We start from the raw sequence: 23,000 nt of genomic DNA, 5'->3' as shown, positions 1-23,000 counted from the left end.
CTCCTTAATCACACCCGGCACGACTCGCGAACGTCTGCATTCATTTACAAAATCATTCTTCTCCCAGCTTCCACTTGCGTACTATTGCTCGAGCCGAGTTAATATTTCAGACTTAATAAGCGCCGCTGAAGACTTTTTGCACGACAAATAAACGACCGTCATTCAATTACCTGCATCGCACCACACACAATGCCCTGCAATGACCGAATCCCAAGATGGATCGGTGTAACAGGGGCACGTACACAGTTCTGTTTGGCCTGATGCTGGTGCAGTGATCTCTAAGTGTACATACACATACACTTAGGTTTTTTAGGTTTTTTCGGTAAAGTCACGTAGGTAAAAATAAAAATAAATAATAAAATGATAGAAATAATAATAGAAATAAAATAATAAATCACGACGTTTCGGGCGCAACACAAGCGTCCGTCATCAGGTGGGACAACCACAGCAAGAAACCAATTGCTGATCGCTGTGTTTGGTGGTGGAAGGTGGATGACACTCGTTTCACTCACGCAATATGAACCACACAATCAAAGTTGAATCTATACTCTTAGGTTTTTTCGGTAAAGTCACGTAGAGAGGTGTTGACATGTGATCTCGCCTGATGTCGTGGCCTGCCCACTTCAATTGTTTCGTGCTGTGGTTGTCCCACCTGATGACGGACGCTTGAGTTGCGCCCGAAACGTCGTGATTTTTTTTATTTATATTATTATTTCTACCATTTTCTTATTTCTTTTTTCCTACGTGAATTTACCGAAAACAACCTAAGAGTATGAATCCTTGCAGTCAGGAAAGCTTCAAATCTAGAATCTCTAAGTATAGGCAGCAGAGGGATGGGCCACCCGGCATAACTATACACCTGTGTCTCACAGCAGGAAGGTCCTGGGTTCGATTCCTGGCTCAGTTGCCTGTATGTATGGAGTTGTTATATGCTGCCCCTGTTATGCATGGTTCTCCTGTCCCTCCTGTAGCTAGATAAACAAATCGTTAAATCTAACTGGTACGGACCAAAAACAACCCAATGCTGAAAAGTCACCTTTGCAATACTCAATTGGGATTCCACACTGGCAACGTTAGTGTCGACACGTGTTATTGCACTCTCTTGTGAGTCCAGTCCGATCACAAATTCGCGCTGATCACACGGTGTACGCTCTTTGGAACAACAACTGTTTAAAGCCAAAACTGGCTCACACGCAAGGAAGGACCCTGAACATCTGTCGCTAACTGGTTCCAGGTTTGTTGGGCCAGAGAGCCATACTGAGAAAAATGCTTGACAGGACCATTTTGAAAAACGAGTCTTGAGACTGAGTGAGGCTTTACTGGGTAAACATGAGCGCTAATTTAGACTAATCAGAGCCAAGTCCTCCTACACTCTGCTCGATTCCTGAGGAGCCACCGTACACTGTACTGAACGCGTAACGATTCGCTACACAGCACGATCCACATTCGGTTAGATCATTACGTGGCCTAAATCCCCCAAAAATCTATTAAGAATCGCACAACAAATTATTCATCTCGTGAGCAGTGAAATCTCATTCAGCCACGAGCCTGACTGGGTGAAAGCGGCTTTAACATCTCGCAGCGGTATACCGACGCGGGCAACATTTCAGTCTCGTTAGGGACGGTCGTTACTGCGCAGACTTGTTATGAACCCCACCGCTACGAATATACCTGCCTAGGGGGGCATTAGCCACAACGACTCTCTTCACCCAAACGGGAGGGCCTGCATACAAATTGGGCACTGGCACGCTCAACAATCCCATTCCCAAGACTAAATGAGCACAGATCCTGGCTTTACGGCCGTTCAGCTCTGGCCACCGCAACGAACGGCGTTACAATACAACGGCTCTTCCCCCGACAGAATCGCCAATTGCTTTGCCGCTTTCAAAAGGCCACGTGCTCAGCTTGTTCAAGCTGTTGACCCGATCTGCGAGCTGCGCACGTGTAATGCGTGCGGGTTTTATTGGTGAGGCTTGCGAAGCACCGAGGGTTTTTTTTCGATCAAAATGCCGTTCACCGTCAACGCCTTCCGTCTGTCTTAACGTGTCACGCGACGGGCGGTGCACACAGATACGCACACTTGAGTCACGTCACGTACGCAATAGAAGTAGTCTTCCCGTATTATAATGAGGACGTGAATTTAGATTCTCGGGATCTGCGTCACTGCCCATTGTCGCATGATGTTCCAATTTGCCTGTGGTGGCGAGATGTTAACTAGCTCGCCTGGTATACAGGAGGTCGTGGATTTGATCCAGACAAATTTTTATTTGACCAGGTAAGGCCCATTGAGCTCTAGATATTTTTCAGAAGCGACCTGGCAACAAATAATAGCTCGAGGAAGTTTCTTATCACGTGGATATTTATAGCAGCCAAATAATACTCTAAACGCGTGTTTCTAAATATGGAGGGAAAAACCAGAGGACCCAGAGGAAAATCCACGCGACCACAGTGAGTATGTGCAAACTCCAAATATACAGCAGGCGTCATGGTCGGGATCAGACCCATGACCTCCTGCATACCAGGCGAGGTCGTTAACATCTCGTCACCGAAGCACCCCATTGGACAAAGCAATAAGGGGAGGATGCAATGGAAGTAAACAGCGTGGCAGGTTTTTGCCCAGTCGTGGGAAGTTACAGGCTGACAACAACGGCAACAACCTTATCACGTACCACTCGCCTGTCCTGGCCTATACACACAATTATTATTGTTAGAATTTCAACACGTAGGCTTTCACGACAAATATTTTCCATAGTAGAGGTTTTAGAGTTAGATCGCGTAAATATAAATGTGTTGTTAAACCCGACAGCTCTGTCTGTCACCTGATGATGCAAGTGGTAATTACGTGGTACTCCAATTGTACATGTTGTGGGTTTACTCTCCAACACACCGGTGTGCTGTACTAGTATTGAATTGGTACGTTTTGTTTACGTGACAAACCTTTCTGATTGGTTGCGCTGGGTGGCGGTGGGTTTAACGAAACTTTTATATTCGATCTAACCCAAAAAACTCTATTATGGATTATTGTTATTTTTATTCCAGTGGATGGAAATTCCCTTTGGTAGGGCTGAACGTTGGTTCGTATAACGCACGAGGACTATCGGCGCAAGTGAGGGGGGGGGGTCACAGCTCAGCTGGACGCGAAGGGGTGCGGGTGGTGAACCAGCGACATCCCTCGCTGTGTGTGCCCACCGCCGCCGTCGCGATTGGTGGCTGCTGCAACATTTTCGCAATTCATGCAACGCCGCTTGCAATCCATTACCACCCAGCACCGAAACACCTGCTCGCACCGCTGTGTGCGAACGTCTTGGAAATAGGCACGCGCGCACACAATCACCTTTCTCTCGTTAATGATGGAACTGGTTCAAGCCGATTCTTGTTGGTGCGTTATTATCCGGTGTGAAACGAAAATTGCCAATGTCTTTAAACGTACACACACACACACGCACGTGTGGCACATGCAGGCCGGTGGCTATGCACGTAGCCTGTGATCCAGCACTGTCCTAGCGGTGTTTGGTGGATCACTTAAACGTTGTGAAACTCCGTTCCCGTGGGCATCGAGGTGCCAGGAGGCAGTGGTACAGCAAAGTGCGGATTCAAATCATCCGAGTTGGAGAGCAATGCCCAACACATAAAATAATTGGGTACGACGTTTCACTGGTAGTTACAGCCAGCATATTCAGGCGGTTGCCAGAATTGTGATGCACATGTTACGTACGCGATCTGACCCAAAATCTATTATGAATCGTAATATCGGTCACAGAAGCCTACTACGTGTTAATTAAGCCTTTTCTGTATCAGATGGTGCACCATCAATGCTTCTGTAACTCTCTGCAGAGCCATGCCAATCAGGCTATGGCAGTGAAGCGTGTAAATGTGCCGACGTAATGCTTCCTGCCCTTCCCCAATGATGCTTCACGGCATTTCCCTGGGTCAAACCTGCAAACACACAGAGGGCTGCTAGCCTCCATGTAGAAATGCACAAGCGTTAGGAAGTTTTTGTGTGCTGCTCACAATACAGATTTTATTTATTTTCACACAACACTAATGCCGTTACATTTTCCACAAGACACACAAACACAATATTTTCTGTCCCCGTTAAAATCCCTCTCCGTGCACGTCATTTATCCGAGAGAAGTCTCATAAATCTACGAGGCCTCGTGTTGCAACCAATCTCGCGTAAGATTTCCCAAAGGTGGAATAGAACCAGCATCGTATATTTTAATAAAGAGAACCTGAGGTGTTTTGGATAAGCGAAGGTCATTCGGTCCGTCTGGCTCGCACACAAAAGCCGTCTTGCTTAATCTTGTTTATAAACAGTATGTAAATATAAGTATGGTCAAACAACCTCAATGAACATCACCCACATTGGCAGGCCTTCATCCAGAAGTGGATTGAAAAACGGCCACGAATTACCCGTCTGATATTTTGAAATACATCCTTCACCGTCTTTTGTTTTGGTGCCAAGTCTTTATTTTTTATTCATTTTTGATGTTGCCTGTCAGGAGGGCTTTAATTTGCTTGGTGTGTACATGCGTGCGCACATTGGGATTCTTTCATGGCGTAACGCAGCCAACTGCATATACGCGATTTGGTCCTTGTATATATCTATCAATTTACGTACAGCTTTGTGGGATGCTGTTTGCATGAATGAAGCTGCATAAAATGAAAGTAATTCTTCTTGGTTCTTTCGGTAAAGTCACGTAGAAGGGAAATAATAAAATAATAAAAATAAAACATAATAAAATAATTCTCAAGACGTTTCGGCCACAACGCAAGCAGCCGTCCTCAGGTGAAGAACAGGTCTGACATGTGTGCATGTCAATGGGTTTGTTTGTGTGTCTTTCCAACAGACCTGTTCTCCACCTGAGGACGGCTGCTTGCGTTGTGGCCGAAACGTCGTGAGAATTATTTTATAATGTTTTATTTTTATTATTTTATTATTTCCCTTCTACGTGACTTTACCGAAAGAACCAAGAAGATGAATCCCTGCAGTCACGAAAGCTTTAAATCGAAAAATGAAAGTAATTATTATTATCACCGTAACTTTACGAGACGATTCGAAATCCTCAAGACAGAAGACAATGGGAACAGCGTGCGCGTCGGCCAGCCTTGAGCAAACGCCAAGGCCCCACGGAGGCGTGGTGGAGAGCTGAATATTTTAATAGGACAAACCCGTGGCGCAGTGTGAGGCTTGAACCCCCACCGCTACCTAAATTGTGCTCTTAAAACGAACGTCGTTATACACGCGGCCTTACTGAGGGCCCCCCGCCGAGTGCTCGACACGAGAACGTGAAAAAATGAAAATCTACGGAAATAAAAAAAAAGACATGGAAAGAGACGACTACACGTAAGGGGGTGGAAACGTACCCATCGTGCGGTGTGAGGGCTTTACTGGTTTGTTAGTCACAGTGCCGCGTGTGCCTAGAAGTCGGGGCTTTGTCTCTCGTCAAATTAAACCCAGGGGGGGAGGGTTGAGACGTTAGGTGAAAATACAGCCCGGAAAATAGCTCAAAACAATGATATTTCACCAATCTGGGAAGTTTTTGACAAACGGATTTGCCCACCATGCCCTTCTGCTAAACAGATGCGCAGTGGGGCGAATAGTGGATTACACATACCGTCATCATTAAAATGCAAATCAATTTATAACATTTTTGACATGCGTTTTTCTGGATTTTGTTGCTGTTATTCTGTCTCTCACTGTTCAAATAAACATACCATTAAAATGATAGACTGATCATTTCTTTGTCAGTGGGCAAACGTACAAAATCAGCAGGGGATCAAATACTTTTTTCCCTCACTGTACCTACGTGACTTTACCGAAAGAACCAAAGAGTATGAATTCCTGCAGTCACGAAAGCTTCAAATCAAGATTATACTCTATTGTCATTGGGTTTTCACTGGTGTGCCAGTGTTTTATTTTTATAACATTTTTTGTTTGTTACCTTTGACGCACAGCGCAACGCTTTGAGACCGCCCATTTAAAAGGCGCTTCACAAAAACCGAGCTTTTGTTGTTCCGATTATGATCTATGAAATCTCACCCGAGGATGAAGCACTGCGAGCGCCGCTCACGCAGCATCGTGTGGAACGCGCGCTCGGCGCAGGCGAAGACGTGCGGCGGCAGCGACGGGCAGAAGCGACCGCAGTGGCTCGAGTACAGCTGCGTGGCCTAGGCGGGGACAGGGCGAGGCACGCCGCAGCGGAGTTAATTCCCGGTTGCTGTCTCAGGCTTTTATTATTTCAGCCGGCAGAGGCCCCACTGGGCCGAGCAGCTCGGTTGCAAGAATCCCTCGGCAGTAGCAGCAGTAAGAGCCTATCGCGGGGCGGAGGGAATGTGGAAACTTAACAAGGGCAAAAACACCTCCAATTACATACACGAAAACCTTGCCAAAACTTACTGCAAACAGGGTAATTAATAAACAGTGCTTAAATACAAATAACAAACGGTGTCAAAATGTCATGCCACCGACATATGCAAATAAACCGTATATGTACAGCCTCATTTCATAACGTAGCTTAGTTAATGCATCTATGAGCACACACAGGTGGTCCTGCAGCATGAACTTAACACAAACATGGCTAGGGAAGGTACATGTGGAGTATTAAGTTTGGTGATGATGACATTTCAGAATGTGGATGCTGCGTAAGAGAAGGCCGTGGAACCAGTCCGCGTCTTTTACCCCAAGCCTTGCAAAAAATTCCAGCAACGTGCTAATCCATATGTGTTACAGCTTTCACAGTGCTGTCTTTGTTACTGGCCGCTTAACACTGTTGGGTCCTAAGGCTTGTGCTCAGCAACTGTTTAAAATGAAACTAAATAGAACACAGCGCATAACATATTTCCAATCCTATTCTTTGTCCTTCTCCCGCACCCTCCGATGAGCACGGTTGGCTTTGTATGGTGCCAACAAAGATCAACATACAGACATCCAATTGTGCAGTTGACCTCCCACTGGCGGTCGCTGGCGCCAGGTTGGCAGGAGCAAGAGCTGAGGGCCCCCAAGTAGCTCATGGGGCTCCGGATTCAGGGTAAACATATTACGGACACGCAAAATCGAACACTGATCTGGATTTTATCAACAATAAAACACAGCCACCAGTTCATGGGCCACCAACGAAATAATGAAGTGTCATCACCCTCAAATTAGCATGAGGTAGTACTCTTATCGCAATGCGCTATTGAAACAGTGGTGGACATTACATGTTCACAAGGCAGGCCAAAAGACTTTTCCGAAGACAACTGTAAAAATGTACCCACAAAATAATACCCATTTTATCAGTTCCAGAAGGATGATTTGGCGGTCAACCACAAACTGGGATTCAATTCAACATGCCAACCTGTGAGCCAAGTGCCCTGCCAATAGCACCATCTCGGCTGGAGCCACCTACCGAATGAGTCAGCCAGCCAGCACACATCGGTAGGTTTACCGCAAAGCATTAAGCATATATCATGCTGAAGACATCAGATGTATGCATACGTAACACAGAGTCACGGAATGCATGGGAAATTTGAATTACGGGGTTAGGGATATTGTGTAGGGACACACAGACTAATACATGGGACCCGCGCCATACCACTTACCATGTTCGAATAAATTGGGAGCTCCTTGCAAGGGTTCACAACAAGCAGGGTATCTCCGATGTACGTCTGCAATGACAACAAAAGTCAGAGCGTCGGTTACGTGGGACCGGTAAACATCTCCAGTGCCTCGCCCCTGACCCTACGAACATTGCCCATGCAGATCATTATGCTACTATCGATATACAGAAAGGCATTTGTTATTTACCATTCTGCCTGCAACTCACTAAGCTAAAGTACCACAATGGATGAGTAAATCACTGAAAAGATAAAAATAAAAATCCCCTCTTTCCAAAATACGAGTGTTTTTTGTTTTTTAAAAAAGGGCACGACCTGAGCTGAAGGAGCAGGCACACGCATGTGATGCAGAGAACGGCTCGGCAACCACTGCCTCACTGTCATCTGCGAGTCGTAAGACGACTAGATATTGCGCGAATGCCAGTGCACACACGGAGCTTGCTTTGGACGAGGCGAAGAGAGGAATGGAGAGACCGCACGCCATCGGCCTTCCATCCCTTGAGGCGGACAACCAATGGCAGACACGACCGCCAGCTCCTCGGGATACGCGGCTGGACTGGTTAGGGCAGTGGTGGAAGGGGTGGGAGTGGTGTGCACGACCAGCAGTGGTACATATGTATGTTGAACTTCTTTCGCACCGTACGGAGCCTACCGTGCTAGAGCGTAACTTGTTTATTGATAATATAATATTTGTATTCACGGCGCAGGAGTACATGTGGGAGTTAGAGCTTTGAATGCAGACCGTTTCCCTCTTTCTATAAGTCAGCGGATTTGAAGGTTGGAGCCGGGGAAATGTTGACCTGGTGAAACTGGGTCGGGTAGAGATGGCCAATTGCGGTAACTGAATTGTGATTGGTTAGGAGCTCGGCTCCAATTTCCCAGAGCTCTCTGGAAAGTTCCTCCTAGAGCTTTCTAGAAAGTTCTCTCTCTAAAGCTCCCTCTCTTGTGGAGGCACCTTCTGCCAGAAGTGGAGTGAGCAAGAAAATGCAGGGCTGCACCTTTACCTATTTAAAAAAAATATATAATAATTAAAATACCCTCTCAGACGTAATCCGTGCCTCCTAATATCCAATGAGCATAGAAAGGACCACAGAAGAAAGCCGTAGAATAACACGCTCTCCGCGGCCCAAATTTATACGAGGCCGCGGTGCCCCATGCCAGCCAACTGCCGAGCCGTAATCAAATCTTGTAGCGTTAAATTGACATACCAAGGTGCAGTTACGGCCGGCTCAAAGCGGCAGGCGGGCAGCCCAGCGACAGTTTTACGCTTCGGGAAGCTGGCAGCCACCACCGCTCGGCTTGCGGGAGCATTCATCGCATTAAACGGCCGTTCAGTAACACGGGAGCATCGGGGACTGGCGGAATTCACACCAACTGGAATGCTACGATGGGCAACTTCTTGCGCACAATGTTCCGTGGTCCATCACGGATAAACACAATTCACTTAGCTTCTGCGTGTTATCTGCTACACTGCGGATTAAGGATTTTTTTTTTAATTGACGCTATACAACAGTAAAACAGTGTTGTCTGGATGTGCATGCACACACACAGACGTCACAGCGAGATCAAGACCGTGTAAAATATACATTTTGTCGATTTCCTCGTCTTAATATTAAAAAAATGCTCGTGACTTTGTTGTTGTTGATATCCAAACAACAAATGTGATCAAATATTGCCGTACACAATCATCGCATCATCCACACCAGCAGCACGCATCTCATGTGCCCTCTAAAGAGTAATGCTACGCATCAATATAGCAAACAAATAATCGTTTCCTTCTCAAGTAACAAGACGCACGAATTGAGATGGATTTATTGTGCATGGAGAGTTAGCTAAGAACGACTCTGAGTTGATCATGCCAGTTGCACGCTCACAGTGTATCTTGACCATGTGCTTTTGTGTATTTGTGGTGTTGGAATAATGTTAATCAAATAACAATTTACCATCATCATTTAATTTTTTACATGGCACCCACGTGGTAGGTGGGGGTTCCAATTTGGTCATCGGTGGTTTCCACGATTTTCAGAATCAGAATCTTTATTTATCCTGGAGAAATCCGATGACCTATCAAGCTCTTTTTAACAGATGTCCAGTAAACCAAAGGGTCTCAGCTCAATAATCCGCTAAACAATGGCAAGCGTAAACAATCATACTCTAGGTGCAATAGGGGAGGAGGGGGGGGAACCCCCATGGAATATAAGATATGGTAATCATGAGAAACCTTTGACTAAAAAAAAACATGATCTATTTTTAACTATTTGAAATTGTGGACGTATTTGAGAGGATCTGGTCATGGGAATTGTATCGTACAGTAGTTCTAATTCCTGTATTGTATACTGCTTGGAGGAAATCTCCTCTTATCTGCAACCATCTTATCTGCTGCACCTTTGATCGATTGGGGCTGGCTTGAAATTGACGGTGTATTTTTTCTTGTTAACCGCAGGCTTATGATTGACTTTTTTTACGTTATCTGTAGGTTCCTTGGACTTCCGTCAATGACACACGTGATCAAAAAACACAGAGTGACGGCTTAAGATTTCACATGGGATTAGCCTACTCTGATCGCACGTATGACCATGCATTTGCACAGATATAAACTCAACTCTCTGGTTCTTTCGGTAACGTCACGTAGAAAGAAAAAATAACAAAATTAAACACAATGTTTCGGTCGCAACACAAGCGTCCGTCTTCAGGTGACTCAGTATGGATTCCTGCAGTAACGAAAGCTTCAAATCAAGACAAAAACTAAACTATTTTTTTTTATTTTACCAGGTAAGTCCCACTGAGCTATTTATCTCTTTTTCAGAAGCGATCTGGCTATTACAAATGATAGCTCAACGAAGTGGCTTATTACGTGGAAAGTTATTGCAGCCAAATATTCTAAACACGTCTATTCTAAATGTAGAGGTAAAAACTGGAGGACCCGGAGAAAAATCCATGCCATCACAGGGAGAACACGAAAACTCCAAATTTACAGGCGTCAGGGTCGAGATCGAACCCATGACCTCCTGTATAGCAGGTGAAGTAGTTAACATCTCGCCACGGTGGCGTCCTTATAGCGTGCACGAATGCTACCACGGGTGACGCCCGACCCCGAACAGGAGCGCGGTGTTCTGCCAACGAGTGCGACGAGCCAGCGGGCGTGCCAAGCAATTTATCGTGAGTGTTGACTCGCAAGCCCGTCTTTATCGAGATGATCGCGGTAGGTCACCCCGAGCTAGACTGGGTGCGGGTCACGTCTCAGCCTCTGCCCACCGACGCTCATCGTGGGCAGCGCTGCTGGATGAGGGCCTCCCCGCGGCACATGGCTTGTCGGGGTAATTTGTTCAGCGCGGGCTGGCGAAGGCGTAATCCAACAATAATTTTCGTTGAATACGTTGGCATGGCTACGACCGCTAAGGTATCGCCGTATTCGTGTTGCTCGGCACGATGCCGACGTTTTCCCCCAAGTGCGGGAGCTTTCGCTCGGCACCGAATTTAATTCAGAGAGTGAATTCACAAAAACCCGTCGGAGAGCCACACCGCACGATTGCTACAGCGCCCGAAACGTGCGTCAGCATTGCCAGGGGATGAGCCCGTTAAGAGCGGCGATTGTCAAGGGCCCCCTCTCTGCCTGGTCCGGAATGCGTCCGAGCGTCTCACTTTGCGGCCACGTGATGCGACGGCAACGGCAACCGGCACGGCGGCCCGCCCGTGCGGTCAGGCATTAGGGAGGCCGTCATATCCCGACGCTGACCCCATCCCTCGGCGGGGTCTCGATGAGATAATTTGACGTGCGCGGAGGTGAGGCTTTAATGCGACGGCGTAATGCATACATCGCGCTCATGAATAATGCAGTGGCTACGCGTAGACTCGAGGTTTTGTTTTCATTTTGTCGGCCGCTTTGATGGCGGCGTTCGGCGCACCGCACAGTGGCATTGGGCATTTGGCTGCCTCTCGCGTCTGCTGCGGTTGTTGCTATGGAACTCGATGTTTCTGCATTTAAAAACGTTTAATAAGTCCGACGATGTGCAATTATTGCCGTTAAGCGCTCACACGTTTAAACTTTGTTCTAAATCCGCTGCTTGTAACAACGTGACGTGTCGCCGTTATGTTAATCCTCGAATTGTAATGTTTTCATTACAAGAAAAGCAGGGGGGGGAAATCACGCGTGTGAGCTGGAGCACTCGAAAGTGCCGAAAAAACGACACACGCAGGCATTCGCTGCTGCAGCGCCATCTAATTCTGGCCTCCGTGCAGGTCAAGCCTACCACACCTGGTATGTTCACTTGGCAGTATCCCATCCAAGCACGCAACAAGCTCACCCGCTGAACAGCTTCCCACGTCGAACGAGATCGCACAAATTAATATAACGTGCTTAGCGCAGCTTTCATCACTTCTTCAATGTAATGGCTTCGATGCACGTCAGGTGCACTCCATTCCCTCTCGGCGTGCACAGATGAACGAGTCTATAATGTAGTACGTGGGCATTAGTAATTGTGCAAGAAATGACAGCCCGTCTTTCACTTTCGTGCTAAAAATCAACTTTCAGCAGGAACTAGAAGCGAACGAGGCAATTTTAATCCCCCCCCCCCCCATTACGGCAGTGTGCCCAGACAGTTCGCACGGCCCGAAGATTTACCCTCGTCACGAATTAACTTCGCGCAATAAAAAAACATCGGTCGGGGCGTTTCTTGTTCGAGGCGTCGAGGATTTGTGGGAAATCCGGCGGCATTGGCGCTCGGCAGCCGCACTGCGAATCGCCGCTGCCTGAGACCCGCAGCTGTGCCCCCCCCGCCCAATCCTGTGGGGAGAGGAACTCCCGTCCGCGCACAGACTCTCCCTCTCTCGCAACGACATCGGGCGATCGTGGCCATCCCTACACATTGATCGCTTGTCCATGATGTTTACTCAGGAGCTCGTGTTGTTGTTGTTGTCGCTCTGTGGACCGGGAGATCGACGATCGATGTTCGGTCGCCTCGTTGACGACATTCGTCGCGATTTCTCACTAAACAACAAAAGAGGGGGGCCACGTGAAGGCTGCCATCTTTCACTAACAACGCAAACGCCCGATCCACAACTATGAAGGAGACGTGACAGTGATCCACTCCGTCACTCCTGACGTGGCTCTCTGGCTTTACCGCCTGGAGGTGAACTCTTTGTTGTTGCTCGGCATCTTCGTAAGCCACACGAAATAATAAACAGAAGTAAACTCAAGAACTCCTCTGCCTTAGATCCTCGTCCCCGTTGCATCCAGTTATTCTAATTTCTCACGGTGTCTTGTGCTACCTCGAATGTTCCCAATCAAGACACATTCATATTCAATCTGTATTCACGTTTCCTCATTTCCATTTCGACCGCTGACAGTAATGAACGTTACATTACATATCCGTTATTCTATCAAGCGAAGATCAAATAAGATTTCATATCCCGTGCGCCAGAGTAACCTATATCGTGGCAGTTATATATAGATAGCGCTATATACATTCTTAATTGGTAAAGACAGAGTTTATTTAGCTATAAAAGCCTCAGCAAGTCTTAAGACTTTTTTTGGAAGCATCCTCTTTAGGATCATAGACAAACTCAGTTGGCAATCCTCTTGCACGCACAACCGAATAAAACGTGCCAGCACATCGCTTTTAGTCTGTACCACGTAGCGCACATCTGTTAAGCAGAGGTCGCACGCCAAAAGACACCGGGGGGGGGGTGAACACGCGCACCTTTCGAAGCGAGAGACCACTTTGGCGTGGTGGCATGTGCATGGCAAGGCTGGCGATGTAGAAACAAAACAAGCATCCTTTCATGATCGACCGAGACGAGATAAGCCGAGAGGAAGCATTTGTGGCTGTGAGTATGCAGAGCCTGCCCCCACGACTCGGTCAAAATGACTCGTGCCACGAGCTCCCTGGCTAATGTGACACAGCGCAGCGTGGTTCCATTACTGAGATGCAATGGGACACCCGCGACATTCCCGCTTAATGAAACCCACGCAGCGCGGCCTCTCGTTACTGCAGTGTGGCGGTTACGCACCAAGAGGCGGAGATAATGCGGGAAGACACGCGCGGTGCGCTGACGAGACCCGGCACGAGATTCGGCGTTCGGGGCGTGACTGTTCAAGTTGGCGTGGAGGACGGGGACGTGAGGGGCGATGGTGTCCGAGACTGGCGATGGGAGTGTTTGTGCCGACAAATGGAATACGCCCGAGAGATGAGGTTGAGATGACATCGGCTTGTGCCCTGGAGCTCGATGGCTCGTGACATCAAGGGACCACGCGGGATCGTGACAACAGTGGAGGCCTTCATCCAGCAGTGGATGAATCATGACTGCTGCTGATGATGATTATGGTAATGACGATGTTGTTATGTCTATGCTTATGGGATGAATACAGCTATGCAAGCGACACGAAAAATGGAAAAAACTATACAAACGTCATGGAAAAAAACCAGAACAAAAATAGGTTATTGATGAAAACTTTGACCCTGAATAGTATTCATTCGCAGACTCACTGGGGGAATGAATCGTTGCATGCAAAACAATAATGACATTAATGACGGCACTACTGATGACAATATTGACAATGGCAACGATAATGACAATGATAATGATGCCACCAATTACTAAACCACTGTGGTGTGCTCTGAGGAAGGGCCAATGCCCAACTGAACTTAATTGGTACATGCAGCAGCTATCTTCCGTTGGTAGATTGGACAATGGTAAAAATATATTTAAAACATTTTAAATTATAATTCAGGAAAGTACAGTTTTATGTTATCTTACTGCCAATGCCTGGAAGGAGGACTTTTCCAACCAAAATCTATATTTATTTTAAAAAGAGATAATGTGATTTTAGAGTAAGCCACATCTGTGATAACTCTTGCCTGTTTACACGTGACACGTCGTTGTGTTCGGCACTGGACAATGGTCCCATTGTAGTTATAATCAATAAACTATTGTCCTTTTTTCCTTTTAAGTCAGCGTTATTGACGAACGTGTTGAGTTTTGTTTATATATATTCTATATTTTACTTTGTGTACCACTGTCAAAGCAGCCATCAGCATCACCAAATAATTGGTGTAATCTCTGTGGAAGGGTTAGACACGGTATCACCCGGGACAGAGTGAACTGCGATGCCGCCGCCGCGACCGCCGCGGTGCTCACGTAGATCTGGTTGTTGCTGTAGCGCTTCTGTATTTCGTAGAGGAGGCTGCTCTCCGTCAGCTCGCTCAGTGTGGCCAGGTCGTCGCTGGGCGCCGGGGGCATCAGCTTCACCTGCTCGCCAGTGCCACGCGGACGCAGAAAGCCGCGCAGGGTCAGCCGAATGTAAGCATCGCTAGAAAAAGGTCATGCGCCTGCACATCACTTTTTCACCGGCATTTCCGAGCCGAGACAAATGTGGGGAGCTCTTTGTTAACGTTGGTTTGCTGAGCCACTGAATGTGGCCAAGCAGCGCCAGGGGGTGGGGCTAATAGAGCTGTCATAATGTACATTACATCACCGCGTCAACTACACGCGTCTCAACTCATTCGCTGCGTGCGACGTCGGTGGCACGGTTCGGCTTATGCAGTGGAAAAACAAAGATTGTGCCTCGTGAGCCATGCCGGGCTGGCTCGGGACGGTCCCTGGCACGGCTCGGTTGTGCCAGTGGAAAAGAGCGGTCGAGCATCTGATGTTGCTCATCCCTGCTCTTTTCTAAACGAAACAATTGTTTTTATTTTACCAGGTAAAGCCCACTGATCTGTATTGCTCTATTTTAGAAGCGACCTGGCCACAAATGATAGCTCAATGTAGTGGCTTATTGCGTGGACATTTATAGTAGCCAAAACTCTAAATGCATGTTTTTCAATGTGGAGGGAAAACCCGAAGGTCCCAGAGAAAATTCCACGCGGAGAGAACATCCAAACCCCATTTTTAAAGGCATTGTTAGGGTCGGGATCGAACCCACGAAGTCCTGCATCCCAGGCGAGGTAGTTAACATCTCGCTACCGTGGCGCACTTTACCTAAGCGCGTGGAAATACATCCCTATTTCCTCCGTGGCTGCGCATCACTAGCTGTGGCAAATTATTGTCGTGTAGCCTTTGTGCCCTAGAGTTAGTAACGGATTGCACCATCTTTAACAGCACTGAGCCCAAAGGGCTCTCACCTGCTTTATAAACAAAGCATTTAATCCATTCGTTACCGCCATCCTCTTGAAATAACTCAGATAGATATTCAACGCACCGCCGCACAGCCAATGGCAAATGTGGTCATGCTGTGAGTCAGCACGCAAGCTAACGCTTATCGCTGCCGTAGAGGTGACACCCTGGGCTCAAAGATGATGGATGCAGCCTCACATTAACACACGGCGGCCGGAGATAGCGGCAATGTGCAGATGTAAAGGAATTACTTTATTAGCCAGGAATATTGAATTTTCACAAACGCATTACAATCGATAAGATAAATTTATGCAAATAGATAACCCATGTTCATCTGGTGATACGGTTACCCCTACATGGCCATGAAAGATAGTGCCAAAAGGATGATTGCATGCGCAATCTCACCTTGTATCAGCTATTTCTCACAATGTTTTAGCACCATCCTATTTCTTATTTTTTCATATTCCATTTGGCCCAGCAGTACACTGTTGGTAATGTAATCGTCTCACTTGTCAGCAGAGTAACAAATAACCAATCCCGGTTAAAGGCCTACTTAGCATATCATATTTGAAGGATCAAAATTTTAAAGAACATTGGTTCAAGCAAGGCTGACTGCTGATGAAACACTTTTATGCCGAAACCAGTCCAGAGTTGGCTTGTATTGAACCAATGCTGCTGAAATAATGTATCCGTGGAAGTCCTTGTATTTGATGGGAAGCATGAAAAAAAAATACGTTGATTTTTAACGTGCAGGGTCAGATATGTAAAGGATATATATGTGTGTTTGGTCGACCTTAATAGGTGCTCGCTAACAGCACTAGCTCCAATAGTCTGGTCAAGGCAATGCGGGGGATGTTTGTCATTATTTAATTCTGTGGATATATAAACCATTTGTAAAGTCTCACTGTAAATCGTACTGGTGTAAGATCATGGAATTATAATTTTTAACAATTGTTTATTGATGAGAAGTTAACTGACCAATTGTAAATCTACAGCTTCGTCGATGCTTTGCTTAGAAAACTAATACGTAAATTGATGGAATTAGACAGCATGATTTTGTATCGTTAGTGAATTGCCCGGATGATGGTAAATGCTTCTCAAGAACGTGTCATTGAATATTCCTCCTCCTCCTCCTGTCGCACAGATCTAATGGTCTCATATATAATTAATCCGCTATACATTTTATTGTGATCGCAATGATGTACTGAGATTAAATATGCATTACCCAGCCCGCATAAATCTCTGCTTGGTACAGAAGTCAGTGTGAAACGATACATGTACATTACATACACTGCGTGCGCAAAGTAATACGGCACAATAATTTGAAGAAGAAAAAAAACATGATAGTCAATATCAGCTGGGTCCATTCTGGTCGGCGTCCGGGATAATATTTCCACACCCAACAAAGCACGTCCAGTGTACCTCTCGCAGCGATGCCTACGGCTCCGAGTTATGTGGCCTCTGGAACTTGATATTCAGTGAAAAATTCAACCCTGGGCTAATGTGTACGTTGGGATGAATGAATCAATGGAGAGATGCATTCTGGGCAGTACAATTCCTGGCTCTGCAGAGCTGTAAACGTCAGATGAGCACCGATGCCTCGATGCTCATTAGAGCACAAAGTCACTTTAACATTCTGGGGGCATTGGTCTCTTCATTGCAGATACATCATCGTACAATGCCTCTTAAATATATTTGATATATTTTCTACAAGACTCCTCTCACTAGTGAGGATTGAACCTACGTGAAGATTTTTAAATCTTGATTGAAAACTCATTTCTTTAGAACTGCATTTTGTGTTTAGTTTGTTGTCCTTCCCCCGCATCTCCGATTAGCACGGTTGGCTAAGTATAGTGCGAAAGAAGTTCAACATACATACTTACATCATCACCGGCATTGTCATTGCCATTAATGTCAATATTGCCATCATTAGTGCATTAATCATAATCATCATTGTTCTGCATGTAATGATTCACTCCCCCAGTAAATCTGTGAATTAACATGATTCAGGGTAACATTTTAATCAAGAATCTATTCTGGTTGTATTTTTTCTGTCCAACACGTTTATGTAGTTTTAAATGTTTCGTGTCGCTTGCACAGCTGTGTTCGCCCCATTAGCATAGACGTGACAACATCGTAATTACCATCATCGGCAGCAGCAGCCGTGATCCATTCACTGTTGGATGAAGGCTATCGCTGCTTCTCTTTCCTATGGCTCATGTAGATGAAGAGCAAAACTACAATTTCACCTTCAGCTGGTCAAGCCAGATAACTGCGTCATGAGTAGCAGTGGAGTGTACCGCCGTGATGTCTCCTTCTTCGTATTTGTGGATCGGGCATTGCATCGTGATGCGTTGTATGATCTGTTGTGGATGACTACAGTCGCACGCTGCTGGATCGTTTTTAAGTTCCCATTCGTGCAAATGACCTCGCCTGTTGTCAACAAACCTACAAAGATATTCGAACTGCACTACATCTTCCGCCGTCAGTTTGGCCTGCGAGACACCGTGAGTTCGCGGAGAGCGGCACGTGGTGGCGGGTACCGACCTGCTCGTATTTGTTGAATATGCGGCTGTGGCCACCGCTGCTGTCGTCCAGCGAGGCTTGCTTGAAGAGGGCGCTGCCCTTGAACATGGCATCCTTCTCCGCAAAGCTGTCCTGCTTCGAGATGGGCAGCAGCAGAGGCTTCCTGGTGCGGCACAAGGGAGGGCTCGAGTGAAGATCGTGGGACATTCGCGGGGCCAGGTGACAGGTGCGGTGAGCTGTGGTTACGAATTGTTCTCTGAATTTGATTCCATCCCATCGTCGTCATCGTCATCAGCATTACGAGTTCATCAACGTCATCATTCAGCCTTTCTCAATCGCGATCAGCCAACGATTCATGATGATCGTTATTCGTCGAGCCATCAGGATCATCATCAATCCATCACGATGATCATTTATAACCATTGCTATCATCATCGCTAATTAATTGATGATCATTCAACGATCATCATCATCGTCATCAGCAGAACCAACAACGGCAGGAGCAGCAGTAAACAGCAGCTTCAGCACAATATTATTGAGTGTATACCATTCATACAACACTCAAAGCATGTTCTGCATCACCTGCTGTGATTTTGGAGTGGTGTCAAGATGTAAAATGTGTTACAACGCGTGAGAGAACGTGTCATCACTCATCCTCATGCATATTCGCCTTTCTGCATGTGCTACTAAAAAGCGATGTCATGCAGAGATTCCCAACCTACAGTTTTAACGACCCACCGATCGATCTTCTCCGTTAAAAAGAAAACATAGTTGTCACACGCTGGACATACCTGATGATTGGTAAACACATACCACGTGGCCTAGACAGCGCTAAATGCAATGAAGGTCTCTATTTCTGTTCATAATAATTTTCGATTTGATTACATAAACGTGTAGGTACAATGTACATCACTTTTTTACTTGTAAATGTTTTGGGTTTACTCTCAAACAAACCGGCGTGGTGAACGAGTAAGGAATTGGCACGTTCTGTTTACGTGACAAACCTTATTAACAGGCTGTATCAGGTGGTGGCGGTTGAACGGCACATTTGTTATATTTCCGCGTTATAAACGAAAAAAAAACCTTTACGATGGATAATGTTTAACGTAACCCTCCACCACTCGCCACAGCCAATCAAATCAGGTAGTCACATGGGCAGACATGCCTTCCTGCCTGAAGGTTACGAGTTCAAATCGTGTTGTGTGGGGGAGATTGACTAGGCCCATATCCTCTCCAGGGTCGAATAAACGAGCACCGCTTTGGCGGAAAAGTCCCGGTGGTTGTGCTACGGATCGACTCTCCTCCCCGCCATAGCAATGTGGAGTTTCCACCACCGACTCAGGGCTGTAGACGAGCGACGAGCACTAGGAGAATTACTTTGACAGCAAATTGAGATGCGTCTTCAAAACAGACGTGCTCGAAGGCTGCTTGACATACGCTGAGATTACGCTGAGATTTCACGGCTTCATCTTGGCGCAACACCTGTCAATCATACGCACCCTCACATCTCATCGCTATCCCTGCCGCAAGCCACGGCGACCTTCAGGACGTGCGAATAAGCCGTCGCTTGCCCGCGTTGTGACCGTGGAAATGTTTAAAATCATGAAGATGTTTTATCGTAAAAAAAACTCTGATCTGAAAGTTTCAATGAAAACCAAATAAATGTAGCGGCCGAAAACAAAACAAAAAATACTATTCACAAGAACGTACATTTGACACTTAGAAAAATTATTCAAGCAGTTAAATTGTGAACACCCGTATGTTGTGCTGGCAGCGCGTGTATGTATAGCCAACTTATTTCGCTCCAAAAGTAGCCAACCGCGCTAATCGGAGGTGCATCAAACAGTGCAGTTTTCTTACACTGCAACCACCTACAATGGGCGAGATAATGTGCGCAGGATATCACGCGGAATGCAATGGGCCAATGTTAAAATCTCTCTACAGATGGACGTGCTCGATGAAGTCTAAATTGCATGCTATGTCAGCAATTACATTTTAGTTCAATTGTACCCCCCAAAAGTCGGTATTAACAGCCTAATAAATGAGGACCCAGCAGCCAAAGAAATCTCGAGCCTTGGACCCGAGCGTCTGGCGATGGCGTGAGACGTGCGAGCGAATACGATTGAACGCAGGTGGGAGAGATGCAATGGAGCACAAATGGGGAGCGTTGACAGAAAACCCCTAAAAATGATGAGTGCTCACAACATGAAGTTTTTCGTGAAGAATGGCAGCTTGCTGACATAAATATACCTCCAACTGTTGTTCTAAAATGTTGGTTTTTTTTCTCCTTCTGACATACACGTTTGCTGCCGGGGATCTGTTAGCTAAAGGTTAGGCTGTCGTTTGCTGTTAAATTAAAATGAGGTTGTGAGCAAGGAGTTAGCAGAGGACCTCAAGAGGAGGCGGACTCAGGCGGGTCACACTCCCCGTGGTGGAAATCAGCAACATGGGGCGATCAACACAGACGTCTCTCATCGCTGCTCAATCCGTAGCCGTCCCAGGGAACCCAGCAATGCACACACCAAGGGCGGATTTAATATACATGGAATAAAGCCCTCGGGTAAGATTCCAACGTTGGATACTTCCGATTTGGATTGAAAAAACACAAACCTCCCACCGTGTGCGTACGGAATTAAAACGTGCGAGTGATCGGTTGTGACGGGACCCTTGGCAATCGTCTCTGCGTCGTGGCTGTTGGCAGGGGAAAGCGACGTTCAACTCCCGTTGGTGCGCAAGTTAAAAGTGGAATGAATTTTGGAGGAACGCGTTTCAATCAAATCGATGGTGTTGTAACAATGTTATAACGATGTTATAACGAATCACGACGTTTCGATCGCAACACAAGTGGTCGGAGGTGCGAAAGGTGGTTGATAAATGTGTGAAGTTACATCATACGTGGTATTCATCGGTGAATAATTGAATAATGTATGAATCTGACAAAAATAAAATAACTCTGATAACATTGAAATCCATATGGTAACGTAGAGCGATTTAAAAGACCTTTATAAACTCATTGGTCGTAAACAATGTGGTTTCCAAGAGTAACCAGCGAGCACAAACAAATATCGTCACGCATGCAGTTACCAGCGAGTTAGGATATTTTAACACGCAGGCTTTGGCAACCAAAATCATCCATAAGAGGTTTTTTTTTGGTTAGATCGCGTAAATATATAAATGTGTCGTTAAAACCCACACCACCCGACACAGCGAATTAGTAAGGGTTGTCACGTAAACAGAACGTGCCAATTCGTCACTAGTACAGCACTAGTGTATGGTGTAGTGTATAGTAGTGTAGTGTATAGTGTAGTGTATAGTGTCGTGTGCTAGTACAGCACGCCGGTGTGTTGGAGAGCCAAGCCACAACATTGACAATCTGAGTACGACGTTTCGCCAGTAACTACAACCAGCTTCATCAGGCTACAGCCAGATTTGTGGAGAAGTCCTCCTGTTTGGTTCCTTAAACAGAGTGGTAGATGTGATGACATCGCTTGTGAGCCCTTCTTGGGCAAAGCGGGGGGGGGGGGTTAATAAATGCAAGTGAAAATACTGCAACGTGGTGGGGGGGGAGGGGAGATGGGGGAGCAGTTGCACGCCAAGTGGCCGCGCGTGCCACGTACAGCTTGCGGAGCAGCGCGGAGTCGTCCGTGGCGACGTCGGGAGCCCTCCCGGCGGTGTCGGCTCCGGCGACCGCCAGCGGGCGGTAGCGCTGCCGCTCGCCGCTCTCCGCCTCCGCCTCCAGCAGCAACTCCTCGATGGTGTCCGAGTCGGACACCTCTGCGTGCGGCAAGCCCCCCGCACCCCATCCACCCCCGGGGGTCAACACAGGGCAAGCGCCGGATGAGCACCGATGGACGCCTTCGCGAGCACCCGGCGGCAGCGGCGTGAGTTTGACGCAGCGGCGCGAGCTTTTGAAGCGACCGTCGCCCGCGGTACCTGCGGTGGCACCTGGGCGTTCAGGCTGCGACGGTTCCACGCGATCTCTGCGTGCCTCCCAAGTGTATGGGTCTCTATCTCGTGTATGTGTGTTAGACTTATAATGATAGGGTTTTTCCACTTTTTTCTGGCAACAAAACTGAAACAGTTTTACAAGGAATCACGTGTGCATTAACCACAATACTTGTGGTCAAAATGCAAGCAAAAAACACACACTGATAATATATGCATTGTCCTTGAAACTGATTGGTCCACACCAGAGACGGCTTTCTTTTAAGCCTCGACCCAATTGGTGCTCGACCAGAGGACGCCAAAAGGCGTCAAAGGCAAAGGAGGTCTAATGATCTGTTGGACTTATTTCGTTACTGTATGTAGCCAACATGCGTTTAGATTTAGATTATTTTACTGCTTTACATTTCCACCCGATGATGAGCCACTTCGTTTATCTATCATCTGTGGCCAGGTCGCTTCTGAAAAAGAACCTCATAGCTCAGTGGGCTTTACATGATACTATAAATATTGTTTAGTTTATTTGTATATATTTAAAAGTGATTTCATTACCTTTCTTATACTTTGCACTCCGATCGTGCTTTTGTATTGTTTGTTGTTGTAACGTCCTGACCTGCACTTACTGGGTATCTGTGAAAAAAGAGCTTTGTCGCTCATCGGATTTCTCCAGTCTAAATACAGATTCTGATTATCTGTGTGTCTGTGTGGGCGTCACCTGAAGGCTTCTCTCCGTTGCAGTTGATGACGTTGGGGTCTGCGCTGTGCTTCAGCAGCAGCTTCACGATGCACGTCTGAGAGATAGAATGGAATACCGCGGGTCC

At 46.7% G+C, this 23,000-nt stretch overlaps 1 protein-coding gene across 1 annotated transcript in view; it reads right to left on the bottom strand.

Annotated features, from left to right (window-relative positions):
• LOC144950119 (unconventional myosin-XVI-like) overlaps positions 1–22,552 on the bottom strand; it is a 38,343-nt gene extending 15,791 nt beyond the window's left edge. Inside the window, exons 1-6 of the mRNA XM_078880180.1 lie at positions 22,537–22,552; positions 21,855–22,170; positions 18,259–18,400; positions 14,737–14,847; positions 7,585–7,650; positions 6,044–6,171 (exon numbers count right to left, since the gene is read on the bottom strand). Of these exons, the coding sequence (XP_078736306.1) occupies positions 6,044–6,171; positions 7,585–7,650; positions 14,737–14,847; positions 18,259–18,400; positions 21,855–22,170; positions 22,537–22,552 (779 nt within the window). The remainder of the gene's footprint in view (positions 1–6,043; positions 6,172–7,584; positions 7,651–14,736; positions 14,848–18,258; positions 18,401–21,854; positions 22,171–22,536) is intronic.
• Positions 22,553–23,000: the final 448 nt, after the last annotated feature.

The sequence above is a fragment of the Lampetra fluviatilis genome, chromosome 56 (assembly GCF_964198595.1).
Source record: "Lampetra fluviatilis chromosome 56, kcLamFluv1.1, whole genome shotgun sequence".
NCBI classification, from domain to species: domain Eukaryota; kingdom Metazoa; phylum Chordata; class Hyperoartia; order Petromyzontiformes; family Petromyzontidae; genus Lampetra; species Lampetra fluviatilis.
Note: the sequence above shows the minus strand (reverse complement) of the source record. Positions and strands in the feature narration are given on the sequence as shown.